This window comes from Oryctolagus cuniculus, chromosome 1, assembly GCF_051225735.1.
Source record: "Oryctolagus cuniculus isolate XC-2025 breed Fujian yellow rabbit chromosome 1, ASM5122573v1, whole genome shotgun sequence".
In the NCBI taxonomy this organism is placed as follows: domain Eukaryota; kingdom Metazoa; phylum Chordata; class Mammalia; order Lagomorpha; family Leporidae; genus Oryctolagus; species Oryctolagus cuniculus.
Genome location: NC_142867.1, coordinates 166,478,771 through 166,493,957, shown reverse-complemented (window position 1 = coordinate 166,493,957; position 15,187 = coordinate 166,478,771). Strand labels below are relative to the sequence as shown.

The 15,187-nt window shown below is 41.9% G+C and overlaps 1 protein-coding gene across 5 annotated transcripts in view; it reads left to right on the top strand.

Moving 5' to 3' along the window:
- Positions 1-15,187, top strand: part of GLIS3 (GLIS family zinc finger 3) — a 500,527-nt gene that overhangs the window by 144,320 nt on the left and 341,020 nt on the right. For 3 of the 5 annotated variants that reach the window (XM_070051535.2, XM_008255898.5, XM_070051524.2), the window contains one exon: positions 13,119-13,326. The exons of the other annotated variants lie outside the window; for them this stretch is intronic. In XM_070051535.2, the coding sequence (XP_069907636.2) occupies positions 13,119-13,326 (208 nt within the window). The remainder of the gene's footprint in view (positions 1-13,118; positions 13,327-15,187) is intronic. 5 annotated transcript variants of the gene reach the window in all.

The window sequence follows — 15,187 nt, the reverse complement described above, 5'->3', positions numbered from 1 at the left end:
TTTTTTTTTTTTTTTTTTGACAGGCAGAATTAGAGAGAGAGACCGAGAGAGAAAGGTCTTCCTTCCATTGGTTCATCCCACAAATGGCCACTATGGCTGGCGCGCTACGAAACTAGGAGCCAGGCACCTCCTCCTGGTCTCCCATGCGGGTGCAGGGCCCACGGACCTGGGCCATCCTCCACTGCCTTCCTGGGCCACAGCAGAGAGCTGGACTGGAAGAGGAGCAACTAGGACAGAACCCGGCACCTCAACCAGGACTAGAACCCGGGGTGCTGGTGCCACAGGTGGAGAATTAGCCAAGTGAGCTGCAGCGCTGGCCCAGCTCCCTTCTAATGTACGTGGGAGGCAGCAGATAATGACTGGAGTGCTTAGTCTGCTGCTAACCTCATGGGAGACCTTGATGGAGTGAGTTCTGGGTTTCTGGCTTCAGCATGGGCCAGCCCTGGCTATTGGGGGCATTTGAGGAGTGAACCAGAGGATGGAAGATCCTTCTGTCTCTCTGTCACTCTTTCAAGTAGAAAAAATAAATGCAATCAATGAATAAATAACCATTTCAAAGCTCTGAAAAGACCTGTAGTAAAGAGATAGTTGAACTTCGCTGTATTGGGTTTCCCCAAAGTTATTTCACCATGGACATCTCCATGAGCCTGTCTCGTTGATGGTTTAACAGCTTTGAACATCTTTAAGTGTGGGGAATGCCTCTACACTCTTCAGCCAGTTACCCTATGCGCAGGGATTGCCCACTCCCTTTCTCAGGGCCTGTGTCTGTGCTTCATGCTTAGGCCTGTGCAGCCCAGTAGCATTCCCCTTGTTCCTAGGTGAGAGGTACCCTCTGAGGAGTCAGGGTGCTGTACCCTGCATTCCTTCTCTCTCATAGATTTTGTGCAGTTTTGAGCATTTGTAACCTTTGCCAAATTGAAATGCTTTGCCCCAGAATAGAGGAGCCAGTTATTTCATTCTGGTTTTCATCCTTTGGTGATCATAGCCCTTCAACCATGCCTTGCTGTATTTCAGAGAAACACAGTGGACACTCACATATGTTCATTAAATTGTCACTGCTATATCTCAGCAGGAAAATGTGATGCATTTGACCAAGCACTGCGTAACAGCCCTGGTATGTCTGGCATGCATGGATGTATTCATTTTGCTTTTACAGAGGAGAGTGGGGAAAGGTGGGAGAAGCTAAGGACCTATGCTCTAGCAGTCTTTAAATTTTTTAACAGTTTATTTAGTTTCATTTTATTTTAAAGGCAGACACACACACAACACAAGGTTTCTATGCACTGGTTTACTCCCCAAATGCCTGGAATAACCAGAGCTTGGCCAAGCTGAAGCTAGCAGCCTGGAACTCCATGTGCATCTCCCATATGGGGACAGGGACCCAAGTACTTAAACCATCATCCACTGCCTCCCAAGATTCTCATTAGCAGGAAGCTTTATTGAAAGCAGAGGGGCTGGGGCTTGAACCAGGCACTGTGATATGGGATGTGTGTGTTCAAGTGGCAGTTTAACTGCTGTGCCAAATGCCTCCACCTGCTCCAGCCTCTTTGGTGTATTTTTACATTAGAGAGTGGGGAAAGGGAGAATTGCCCCCTCCTGTGGTAAAAAGAAGGTGCTTTTCTATTTTATTTATTTATTATTTTTGAGGAATGAGGGAGTGATTGTGCACTCTTCTGCATTCTCCAGTCTTGAAAATTCTTTTTTTTTTATTTTTTAAACGATTTATTTATTTATTTGAAAGTCACAATTACATTGAGGGAGAGAGATCTTCCATTTTTTTCGGGGGGGGGAGGCAGAGTTCGAGAGAGAGAGAGAGACAGAGAGAAAGATCTTCCTTCTGTTGGTTCACCCCCCAAATGGCCACTATGGCCAGGGCACTGCACTGATCCGAAGCCAAGAGCCAGGTGCTTCCTCCTGGTCTCCCATGCAGGTGCAAGGCCCAAGGACTTGGGCCACAGCAGAGAGCTGGACTGGAAGAGGAGCAACCAGAACAGAACCGGTGCACCGACTGGGACTAGAACCCGGGGTGCCAGTGCCGCAGGCAGAAGATTAGCCTAGTAAGCCGCGGTGCCGGCCTAGAGAGATCTTCCATCTGTTGGTTCACTCTCCAGATGGCAGCCACAGTCAGAGCTGGGCCATGCCCAAGCCAGGAGCCAGGAGCTTCTCCTGGATCTCCCATGTGGGTGCAGGGGCCCAAGCACTTAGGCCATATTCTGCTTCTTTCCCAGGTGCATTAACAGGGAGCTGGATCGGAACAGGAGCAGCCAGACATGAGCTGGTAGCCCTATGGGATGCCAGTGTTTTAGGTAGTAGTTTTACCTGCTATATCACAATGCCAGCCCATCCAAAGTTGTTTTTTTTTTTTTATGCTTCATATTGGTAATGCTTATCTTACTTGAGAGAAGAGGAAGGGCTGGAATTGGTAAGATGCTTTTCCCAAGATTATCTTATTGACAGGCACCCAGGTATAATGATATAGCAATGTGTGTATGTGTTATGATATATTTCACTGTTAGTTTAAAGACATTATTATTTGTTAACACAGGTAATTCTGATGACATCTGTAGAGATAGAGGGGGTGATGTGTACCAACTCACATTGCCTTTAGAATTATAGTGTTCACATTCACATTTAGGTGAGCTTAGAGAAAGATGAGAAAGGACACACCTTTCTCTACTGGAGCTGGTTATCTTTAGTGATATTAGGGAGAGGTGTGAATCTGAGCTCTTTCTTTACATTCATTCACATTATTTGGGTTTTTAAAACACATGTATACATAAATCTATATTATGTTTGGATTTAAAATATCGATAAAGATAATCTCAAATGAAAGATAGAATGTACATTCTAGATAATATTCTGTTATCTGCTAAGGCTATGAAACCTTAGAGAAAAAATGTAAATGCTAAATTCCCAACATAATTTGGGCTTGGGAGGAGGCCCATAATAAATAGTACATTGTTTCCCTACCACAATATCATTTTTCCCCCTAATATAGGAAAGGGTGGGAAGTATAGCTCAGTGTGAGGGCTGAGTGGACTTATTGACTGACCGTGGAATTAGGTAATCTAACCTACCCAGTCCAGTACTTTGTGGTCACAAAAAGCCTCCTTAAGTGAGGCTCATCCTGTGTACAGAAGGTCTGTGTCTCTCTGTAGGCGAGCTTAGTCCTGGGAGGAGAACAGAAAGGGTTTCCTGAGTTTCTCATGCCCACTTGTTCCTCCTAGTTTGATAGAGAAGGGCCAGTTGTGTAAGAAAGGCAATTCCTCTGCTTACAAAACGAGAAGTGGCAACATCACTAATCATTAGGAAAATGCGAATCAGAACCACAGCAGGACATCTTCTCACCTTAGATAGAATGATGAGCAGCAAGGGCCAAAAAATAACTACGGTGAGGGTGCAGAGAAAGGGGAGATCTGCACTGGTGGTGGGAATATAAGTTAGAGCAGCTATTATGGAAAATTGTATTGCAGTACTTCAAAAAACTAAAGACAGAACTTCTGTAGATCCTGCTGTTCCACTTGGTATGTATCAAAAGGAAATGCAATCAGCATTTCAAGGCACCCTCACGTTTGTTGCAGTCCTCTTCATAATAGCCCGGATTTGGAATCAACTGAAGTGTCTGTTGACAGATGAATGGTTAATGTGGTCTTACTATGCAGCCATGAAAAAGAATGTAATCCTGTCATTTGCAGCATCGTGGGGGACGTGGAGGACATTATTTAAATGAAATGAGCCAGACACAGGAAGACAAATACTACAAGTTCTCACTCATATGTGAAAGTTTAAAAAAAAATTGATTTCATAGAAGAACAGAGTACAACAGTGGTTACTAGAGGCTGGGAAGGATAGGGAACAGGACAGATAGAGGGAGGCTGGATAGTGGCTTCAAGATACTGTTAGAGGGCGTACATTCTAGTGCATGCTATCACAGTACTGTGACCATCATTTACAACAGTTTATTATGTATTTTATAAAAAGCTGCAGTTTATTATGTATTTTATAAAAAGCTGGAAGAGTTCAAAGGTTTTCAGAATGAAGGAATGGTGAATGTTTAAGGAAATGGAAATGGTAATTATGCTTATTTGATCATTATACACTGTAAACATGTATGAAATTATCATCCTAGACTTCATAAATAGGTACAGTGATAATGTGTCAGTGAAAATAAAAAACCATTAAAAATAAATGTATAAGTAGGATTAGTATTTCAAATGGGAAAAAAGAAAATGAAGAGCTAGGAATGGGTATGCAAATGATTATAGAATTATCCCTGCCATTATGGTTTAATTTATGTTATTGAGGGGCCAGCGTTGTGCCTTAGCAGGTTGTCTGCCAACTGCATTGCTGGCATCCAATATAGGTGCCAGTTCAACTCCCAGCTGCTCTATTTCCCATCCAGTTCCCTGCTAATGTGCCTGTGAGAGCAGCTGAGGATGCCCCAAGTGCTTGAGCCCCTGCCACTCACATGGAAGACCCTGAAGAAGCTTCTGGCTCCTGACTTGGGCCTGGCCCAGTCCCAGCCATTGTGGCCATGTGGGGAGTGAACCAGCAGATTGAAGACCTCTTTCTCTTTAACTCTTCCTTTCAAATAAATGAAAATAAATCTCGAAAAAAGATCATGTTAAGGTTGTATATTTAAATTTATGAAGATTAATATTTACAAAGACTTATTAAGATTATATGTTTATATTATAAAGATATATATTTTAACACAGTTATTCTTAAGTGTTGAAACTTAACTGAAAAGTGACTGCTGTTAAATATAAGAGTGGGAATAAGAGAGGGAAGAGATGTGCAATTTGGGACATGCTCAAGCTGACTTACCTCAAACGGTGGAGTTAGAAATATACCAGAGGATTCGAATTAAATCCCATCGAGGTGGCATGTACCAATGCCATCTCACAATTCCAAGTGATCAATTTCAGTTCACAATTGATCATAATGAAAGGACTAAGAGTCAAAGGGAGCACATAAACAAGTCTAGTACCTCCTAACACTAACCCATAGAATAAATAAAGGGGAGAGTGATCCAACATGGGAAGTGAGATACCCAGCAGACTCATAGAATGGCAGATGTCCTAAATAGCACTCTGGCCTCAGAATCAGCCCTAAAGGCATTCGGATCTGGCTGAAAAGCCCATGAGAGTATTTCAGGCATGGAAAGCCAAGACACTCTGGCAAAAGATCTCTGTGAGTGAGATCTCAGTGGAAAGAACAGGTCTTCAAAGAAGGAGGTACCTTTCTCTGAAGGGAGGAGAGAACCTCCACTTTGACTATGACCTTGTCTAAACAAGATAAGAATCGGAGAACTCAGAGGGCTTCCATAGCCTTGGGAACTCATGACTGGAGCATAGGGAGATTACTGATGCCATAGACAGGAGTGTCAATTGGTAAAGTCAACAACAGGAGTCACTGTGCACTTACTCCTCATGTAGGATCTCTGTCCTTAATGTGCTGTGTATTGAGATTTAATGCTATAACGAGTACTCAAACAATATATTTCACTTTGTGTTTCTATGGGGGTGCAAACTGTTGAAATCTTAATGCATACTAAACTGATCCTCTGTAAAAAAAAAAAAAAAATTATCAACTCCCAACTTGACTTTCACTGGGATTAAACATGACAATAGGTCTGATCTGATTTCATCATCATTTTAAAAAAATCATCTATTATTCCTCACTTTATGTTTCTGTGTGGGAGCAAACTGTTGAAATCCTTACTTAATGTATACTAAGCTGATCTTCTGTATATTAAGATAATCGAAAATGAATCTTGATGTGAATGGAAGGGGAGAGGGAGTGGGAAAGGGGAGGGCTGTGGGTGGGAGGGACGGTATGGGGTGAAGCCATTGTAACCCATAAATCGTACTTTGGAAATTTATATTCATTAAATAAAAGTTAAAAAAAAATAAAGATATATATTTTAGATTAGGCATTTATTTGGGTTTGTTAAAGGAAACCTTGCCAGTTAGAAGCATTAAGATGCTTAGAACTAGAAATAGTGGGAAAATTTGAACTCAAAGTTCCAGAAACTTCATTTGCAAATAATATTAATTGACTTTCAACTCTGTTTCAGTTGGGTGTTAGCTGTGCGCTCACAAGGAAAAAAGGGTCAGGCTTAGAAAATACAGATTTGCCCATTAACAGCGTATGAGTAAGAGGTTCAGGGAATCTCCTGTTCTTTCTTGCCAAGCTTTGAAATTCTCAAATTTCCCATTATAGTGTTCCTGTGCATTAGAACGCCCTGAAGGTGTTGGACTAGCCATTGGCACCTTCCGTTGAAAGAATCAGCCTTTTCTAAAAACTGTCAGTGGAGAGAAGGATGAAATGCGGTGAGGAGAGAGAGCCGCCTGAAAGCTGGGTCTCCCTCAAGTGTATGTGAGGGTGTGGGTAAGTGAGTTGGCATGTGGTTTCCTGTCACCCAGAGAAGCATGCTGAAAGCGGTGCCAGAAAGACACCAGCGACGAGCACTGTAATTCACTGCAATTCACCTATGTGTGTGTTAAATCTGTACCCTAATGTATATCACATGTATGAGTGCTAGATCTTTTAATCCTCTATACTACTGAGAGAGGTAACTTCTAGTGTTAACGCCGTTTTTGATATCAGGCTGCTAAGACGCAGAGAGCTTAAGTAAATTGCCCAAGGTTACACAGCCAGTCATTTAGTGGTGGAGCTAGAATGAAAACCTATGCGATTAGCTATTGTTCTGTGTGCTATTAACTCATGTCCTTTCTTCCTCTGACTTTTCCCTATCTCCATCTGCCTTCAGTGCGCTGGTATCCAGTAATTTACTAACTCATTCTTGAAGATCCACCCAAGCATGAGTTTCCAAAACTTTTTTTGCAAAGCACTATCCTGGATAGGAAAAAATTTGCTTTAAAGGATATTATTGGTAATTTAGACAGCATATTACTTACTAGCATTATATTATTGTGCTAAATGTCTTAAATTTTTTAAATTAATTTGTTTGAAAGTTTGAGAGAGAGAGAGAAAGCTTTCACACCTGTTGGTTCATTTCTTAAATGCCCACAGCCGCTGAGGCTGGGCCAGAATGAAGCTAGGAGATAGGAACTGAAATCAGATCTCCCATGTAGGTGGCAGGGACTTGACTGCTTGAGCCATCATCTGGTGCCCCCTAGGGTGTGTATTAGTGAGAATCTGGAATCAGGAGTAGAGGTGGGACTTTGAACCCAGGCACTCTGATAAAGGATGTGGAAGTCCCAAGGAGCATCTTAAACATTGTGCCAAACCTGATCCCATAGATATCTTGAATTTGTTGATTATGTCATGATTATGGATTTTAGAGATGAAGGACATGAAATCTGTGACTTACTCTTAAATGATTCAAAATTAATAACAATATAAATAATAAGCTTATAGATTAGATAAAATTGAGACTCCTTGTAGTATTCTTGCAAATTTTTTGGTGGGTTTTAAAGGAAAGAGTTGAGAAGAAAACCTTGCTACTTAGAGTGGTGAGGCACACATTAAATGCTTTTCATCCTCAGTACAGCTCTCTGAGTTAGTCACTATTAAGTCCTCATTTTAGAATAGGACTCTGAGGCTTAGGATCCCTATGGGCCTCTAGCAAGGGCAGGAAGCATGACTCAGATGGTGGTGTGCACATTTCTGTTTCTGTAACGGTGAAGTTGCTCTTGCACCATCATTTCTGACCTACTAAGAAAGCCATTTCAGAGGACCCCACTTGGAGCAGGAATCAGCTCATCCTAAGACATGATTGGTGTGATGTGTGCGTGTGTGGCTTAGGCTCCATGGGCAGAGGTCCCTCTTGCTCACCACTGTCTCTGTGGGCCTCCTAGGTCATGGCTGGCATTTGATAAGCTCAGTTGAGTGAACAGTAAGAACCAGAAGCACGTTGGATACTCGTCTCTCTTCCTCCCGCGATATTTCCATGTTTGTTGTTCCATGTCACCCATGTCGTTTTTAGAAGAGCTTCTAGTTCTGAAAGATGCAGCTCCCATGGTGATGACTGCGACACAATAAACTCTTTACCTTCAAGAGAACCCTTTTAACTAATGAAGATGTTAATTAAAATCATGCCCCTGTGAAGATGACCTCTTGATTCAGAAATGCGAAAATGCAGAGCACTCATGCTGGGCCAGCACACAGTGACTTTGGCTGGAATGTCATAGGAGGTATTGAGAATGCCCTCCACTTGGATCCTTATCTGAGCAATAAATACATTTTTTAAAAACACACCGTGTTGTCTCTAAAAATAAGCAGTATTTCAAAACGAAAATCAGTGCACAAGTAGTTGGCACATCTGGTAGTCAGAAAAGCTGTACAGTTTGTTTTCAGAGAGCGACAAGCCAGGAACATTCAGACTTGGCCAACTGAAAACTTTTCATCTGTCTGTGATTACACCTGGTTTTAAAAAAGTTGGCTCTAAGCTCAAAGCAGAAAGATCACTGGAAATGGACAGAGAACTAAACAGCATTTATGATCTTGTTTTATGCATGGAATTATGAAGAACTACTTTTTCTTAGAGAAGAGCAATAATTATAGTAATAACAGCAGCCGCTAGCTTCTGTGGAACACCTACCGTGTGCTGGACAAAGTGCTGAGTCCCTTATGTGTGTTGTCAGTACTAATGCACAGCGGTTGTATGGTGCTGTTAATTTTCTCCTTATGTTACAGATGAGAAGACACAGACATAGAGATAAGACACACAGATATTAAGTACAGCATATGCATTCCACGGGCATGTTGGCTATGGGGCCCGAGCTCCAAAGCAGGTATAATTCTGACTAGTGTGGAGGTATTCAGGTTTGGAATTTGGGAAAGTAAAAGAGAGGAGGTTGCATTGAGCACAGTGGCTCACCGTCCAACTGTCGCTTGCTCCCACTGATGAGATGTGCTACTGTTTTCCAAAACATCCTCATACATTTCCCAAGAAACTAACTGTTCATTCTTATGCTTCAAGGCCATCGTCCTGAGTAACTGTTAGAAGCTGTCCTTCTGCCATGGTTAGATAGGTTAAAGTTGACCAGTGAATTTGGGAGTAGGAGGTAATATAATAAGAAATCATGGAGATGTTGGGGAGAAAAGGATTAATGTTTCTTTCTTAAAGAATAACAGATTAATTTCAGTGTGTGAATCCAGAGTAGAGGGTTACACAGATAATCCTTGACTTGTGAAATTCTGCCCTAGGAAGAAGAGTTCCTCATTACTGCTCCCACTGGCTTCATCATCCATTCAATCTAGGTAGCAAAACTGTGGAGAAGCAGCAAAGGGTTGACTTGGCTGAAGCTTTTGGTTGGAAAACAGCCTTGTCTTTACTCAGTCAATTAAATGAGATATTTAACACTATGTTATAAAATAGGCTTTTTGTTAGAAGATTTTGTCCAAATGTTGGCTAATGTAAATGTTCTGAGATTGCTTAGCATAGGTGAAGCCAAGCATATTCAATGGGTTATGTGTATTGGATGCAGATGCATTTTGACATAGATATTTTCATTAAAATACTGAAAGACCATTAAAAAAGAAAGAAAAATAGCACTGTTTTTTAAAAAAGAAAATCAGGATAGGTTCAGTGGAAATAATTTGTCAGTATTTAATTTTCACTTATAGCTCTCCCTTTTTTAATTTAAGAGGCAGAGAGAGACAGACACCGGGAAGGACAGATAGTGAGAGAGAGAGAGGAAAAAAAAAGGGAGAGAGAGAGTTGGTGGAGAGCTCCCATGTGATGGTTCATGCTCCAGATGCCCACATTGGCCAAGGCTGAAGCAGGGAGCCAGGAGGCAGGAATGCAATCTAGGTCTCCTGTGTGGATGTCAGGAGTCCAATTACTTGAGCCATCATTGCTGCCTCACAGGGTCTGCAATAGCAAGAAGGTGGAGTCAGGAACCAGAGCTGGTAAATAAACCTGGGTACTCTCATATGGAAGGTGGGTGTCTTAACTGCTAGGCTAAAGGCCCACTCCCTGTAATTGTCTTTTTTTTTGACAGGCAGAGTGGACAGTGTGAGAGAGAGACAGAGAGAAAGGTCTTCCTTTTGCCGTTGGTTCACCCTCCAATGGCTGCCGCGGCTGGCACGCTGCGGCCGGCACACCGCGCTGATCCGATGGCAGGAGCCAGGTGCTTCTCCTGGTCTCCCATGGGGTGCAAGGCCCAAGCACTTGGGCCATCTTCCACTGCACTCCCGGGCCACAGCAGAGAGCTGGCCTGGAAGAGGGGCAACCGGGACAGAATCCGGTGCCCCGACCGGGACTGGAACCCGGTGTGCCGGCACCACAAGGTGGAGGATTAGCCTAGTGAGCTGTGGCGCCAGCATGTAATTGTCTTTTAGTTTGATTTGTTCTTAGCTTCATTGGACAGATTTTATTGTGCCCTGTATACTATGCCCTGGGCTAGGTGCTAATGAAGCAGAGATGCCTTCAACCAGGGTTTGGTCTTCAAAAAGCAATAAAGTATTATAGACAGGAGGTCGGGTTGCATGACAGCAGTTCAGTCCTCTGAAGCGTGAGAGCTGCTGAGGCAGCTGTGCTGTGGTGGCTACTGTAGGGGAATGAAGGAGGAATGGTCAGATCTGCACAGTTGCTTGCGAGGGAGGGAGGTCTGAAAGAGTGGTGGGCCTTTGAAAGATGCAGAGATGCTCCCTAGGTAGAGGCGGCCATTCCAGACAGAGAAAAGAGCATGAACTAGGCAAGGGTTAACAGAAATGTTTCAGAAGTATGTTGGTATTTATTGATTTAAAGGTGTGTGCCTTTTCACATCACAACATCTCTGAAATCTGGACACCATGCACATGCTTAGTTGACAAAATAATGGTACGCCTTATGGTATATGGCATTTTAGATTTGATTAAACAAAGTGTTGAAATACTTTGCCATCAATTAATATTTCTTGAATGTGCTGTTCTAGCTGCTAATATGTCTTTGATTTAGGGGTAAATATTAATACATATTTTTCAATTTTTTAAAATTATTTGCATCTATTCAAAGCCAGAGTGAGAGAGAGCAAAAGAGAAAGAGATATGGTGATTCTGTTGGTTTACTCCCCAAATGCCTACAACAGCCAGTCCTGGGCTGGGTCAAAGCTGGGAACCCAGAGCTCCATCTGGGTCTCTCCTGTGTGTGGCAGGGACCTGTGTACTTGAACCATTATGTGCTGCTTCCCAGGCACATTAGCAGGGAGCTGAATCAGAAGTGGGGGAGCCAGGACTCAAACTGGCACTGTGATATAGGATGCTGGCATCTAAAGTGGTTGCTTAACTCCCACACCACAATGTGTGCCCTTCATCAATACCTTTTTTATTGAAGAAGAGTCAGGATGAAATGATTGAGTTCCTTAGATGAATACAGGACTTGCTATTTGGCAGAGTACTTGATGTCAGATGTTACTTTTAGTACCATGGCTGGTAGCACTGGGACTTGGGGAAGTAATGCAGGTGTCTAACTTCCTAGACTAGGCTACAAGCCCATCACATTGCCTTTTTCCCAGGTAAAATGAGAGTTTGAAATGCAAATGCCTTGGGCTTTGGAATTTATCAAGATCTTAATGTATGATGCGTTACATAAAAATGTATGCACTGCTGTCAGCATGAAGGCAAAGCCCCAATGGTACAATGCTTTATGAATTATGAAGACAGAGTATCTGTACACTGATCTTTCAAGGTACAAGAAGATGGATCATGGATAAGCTGCATTGGGAGTGGTGGAAGGGAGTTTCTGGTTTGTATGTCTGAAAAAAAAATCAGAAATTTCTGTTAGAGCTGATGATTTTGGAAAGTTTCCATGGAAGAAACTTGGAACCCAACTTAAGCCCACAGATGTCATGAAAATATACCCTGGTGCATTCAGTTTCTGCTGTCACGAAATCCCTCCGTGACCTTGGGCATGTCCGTTACCACTTGGGTTTTAGTTTCCCAAAAGGCTGGATCTGAGCCAGGTTCCTGCCAGCTGAGGGTGCTCTGACTCTCCCAGCATTGTGCACTTGCATCCGTGAGAACCTGAGGATGACTCCAATGTCCTTTGGTTTTGGGGGACCCTTCGGAGATAATATAAAAGATGACAAAGTAAAGGGTTTTTTGCTATTTATTTAAAAATTGGGAAAAGAAAAGGAAATTATACCCTCCAAGAAAAAATTTCTGTTTCTACCTTCTTTGATCTCAACTATATGAAAAAGATGGAAAATTTGGTGAGAAAATTTTAGACCTAATTTATTAAAAACTGAGATTATAATTGTTAGGAGTGGGAACAGAGTGTACAGTTACTGAGACTTGATCAGGTTGTTGGCAAAAAATGTTTGAAAAAGCACTTGCACATAAAAAGAATGTCTAGAATGAGTCAACTATTATTATTTTTTATAAATGAGTCATGGCAATGTTTGTCTTTCTCCTCTTTGCTTTTCACTTTTCCATAACGACAGATTCTTGTGGGTTTGTACTTATTTTCTTTCCACTTTGGGTATGTACCAAATTTTACTACATTGAATGATTGTTACTACTGCAAATGAAAAATCAGTGTCCAAGTTGATTACAGTGCTTCTTACTGCACGAGTGTTTTGTTTGTGACTATCTCATCCTCAGTTTTTAAATGGGGTAGATATCGTATGATGATTGTTGGGGAATAGAGAGGAAAAAACCCATATCAGGGAGATGCAGCCAGACTGTGTCCTTTAAAGAGATTTTTTGAAAGTCCAGATTTGGAATGAAATGAACCAGTTAAACAGGTTTTTTCAGCTGTGTCAACTTTCCCTGCTGAGTGATTCAAGATATTAGCCATTCTAGGAAAAACTTGAGTTTGATATAGAAAGTACCAACCACTTATCATCTTAACTGTTTAGGTAAGGATATTATAAAATACAGCTCTTCTTATTATAATTGAACACTTCTGTATAGAAGGAGTACAATGCAAGCACATGCATTATCTATGAGTGGTGATTATGGAAAGATTCCTATTGTAACATTATGGCTTTTTCACTAGAATTAGAGAAAGCTTGATGGTATCACTAATACTAAAAAAAAAATCAAACCTACAAGACCCAAGGACTGTCTCTAAAGATGGGTCCTGCTAGAAGTGTGCACATGTGTATATGAACTGATTTCTGATGTAAGGGGCATGGAAGCTAACCTGATTCATTTGTTTTTAGGGGCTCTTGGCTTTGGGCCTCAGTGCAAGTCCATTGGAAAAGGCAGCTGCAACAATCTAGTGGTCACCAGCAGTCCCATGATGGTTCAGCGACTGGGACCCATTTCACCTCCAGCAAGCCAGGTCTCTACAGCATGCAACCAGATCAGTCCTAGCTTACAGAGGGCTATGAATGCAGCCAACCTGAATATACCTCCTTCAGATACCAGGTCTCAAGTTACTTTTTTTTCCTCCTTCTTTGTGGTATGATCACATCACATGAGTGTTTTCTCTTCTCTTCCTCAATATTCTCTCTCTCTTGCATGCACACACACACACACACACACACACACCCCTACACACATGCGCACATGCATACTAAATCTTCAAGCAGCTCTATAATTTGAGCCTTGTAGGGGAGTGTGTCTAAAAACTAAGTATGTATCATGGTATCATCTTTATTGGGAGGAATGGTTTCTACACATACTATCTTGTGGTATGAAGGAAATGAATGCCCAATTTCAGATGTTTAGACTTTAGTGACTGAAACCCAATGTGTAAATTTGTCAATTTCTGGTGAGGCAAGTCATGTCATAGCCTAACAAATTGAAATGTTCTATGTACAGCTACACCACCTGATGGGTTTTCATTGCATATGTCGCAGTTTCCAGGTAGCTTTACAAGGTGTTTTGTCACTCTTTCCATCCATCCATCTACCTATCTACCCAAATATTTATTAAGTACCTACTGTCTGTATACTATAATAATTGAAGTTAAGGGAGATAGTATAAAGAATATAGATAGAAATCATGAATTTAAAACGTGGTGTATCTGGAAAGACATACTTTTATGTGTGAGTTATATAACACTTCAGCACAATGATTAGGTGCCAGAATCAGTAGATACTATATGTCATGTATCTATCTCCATGGGAGAGAATTGAATAGAATTGGGAATTCACTCAGACAAATGGTACTGTTTCTGAAGATTGATATTAGAGACAGCATAAAACCACAATACTGTGCAGTGTTTAAGGTCTACTCATGTTTTTGTGTTTTAAGTAAATTATTTTATCTTCCAGGTATTATCTTGGGAAAACACAATGCGAAGTTTTGCCCCTTAGTGCTACTTCTCTTGTAACTGTGATCTTGCAAAGGAGCTTTATCTCTGCATCTCTGTGGCATCCTCATTGAGGACTAGGACCCACTCATGCCTTGCAGCTCTGGGCTCCTGGTTCTTCTTCCTTTCCTCCCACCCCCAATTCTCCTTATAACTCTCCATTGTCCTGCCAGCCACTTTTGCAGCCTCTGAAATCATAGTTCCTGGAATCATTTATTTATGCCAGTTTTTTCATGAGGTGGAAACTTGTTTTTCACTGGAGACTTTTTGTGATGGGAAGCTGCTGTCATTTTCCCATTGATGATTATGCCTTAAGGGATTCCTCAGACTTGCTGAGTGCTGCATGTAAAATTAACTGTGCTCATGGATGGGTGTCATTGGGAAGCCTTCAGCTTCCTGTCTGTGGCAAGTCCAGCCCATGCCTTGAAGGCAGAGAGTCATAATTAATGAAGAGACTGACGATCGGCAGAGTACAGACTGTACAAGCCGTGCACCTTATGCAGTCCCTTTCATGGGTCAGCCAGAGAGAGGTCATTATCTCAGTGTTTTCTGGCATACTTGGTTCCTTAGCATAATTTTATATCCTTAAAAGACAAAGCCTTCAAGATGCACTGATGAATGTTTTAGACTATGCATTCTGAGTCCTTCTGTGGAGAAAAGTTACTTGCAGGATGAGCAAAGGAACAAGAATTGGGAAGTAGCTTGGTAAAGTATGGAACCTACTTTTAGCAGTTATGGCAAGGTCACATTTATTTGTGATCCTTGAATTGGTTCATGTGTTCCCACTGGGGAGAGACAGGTTGAGAGGCAACAGTTCAACTCGGAGGCATTTTACTCTCTGGACATGAAGATGATGCAGGAGGAATCAGCTTAGGGCTTTACTTGTGTGGGCATCCAGGAGATAGATCATGCAGGAGAAGGGGCAGAAATGGTTCTGTCTGAAAGATGCTCAACTGTGAAAAGCTGTAAAAT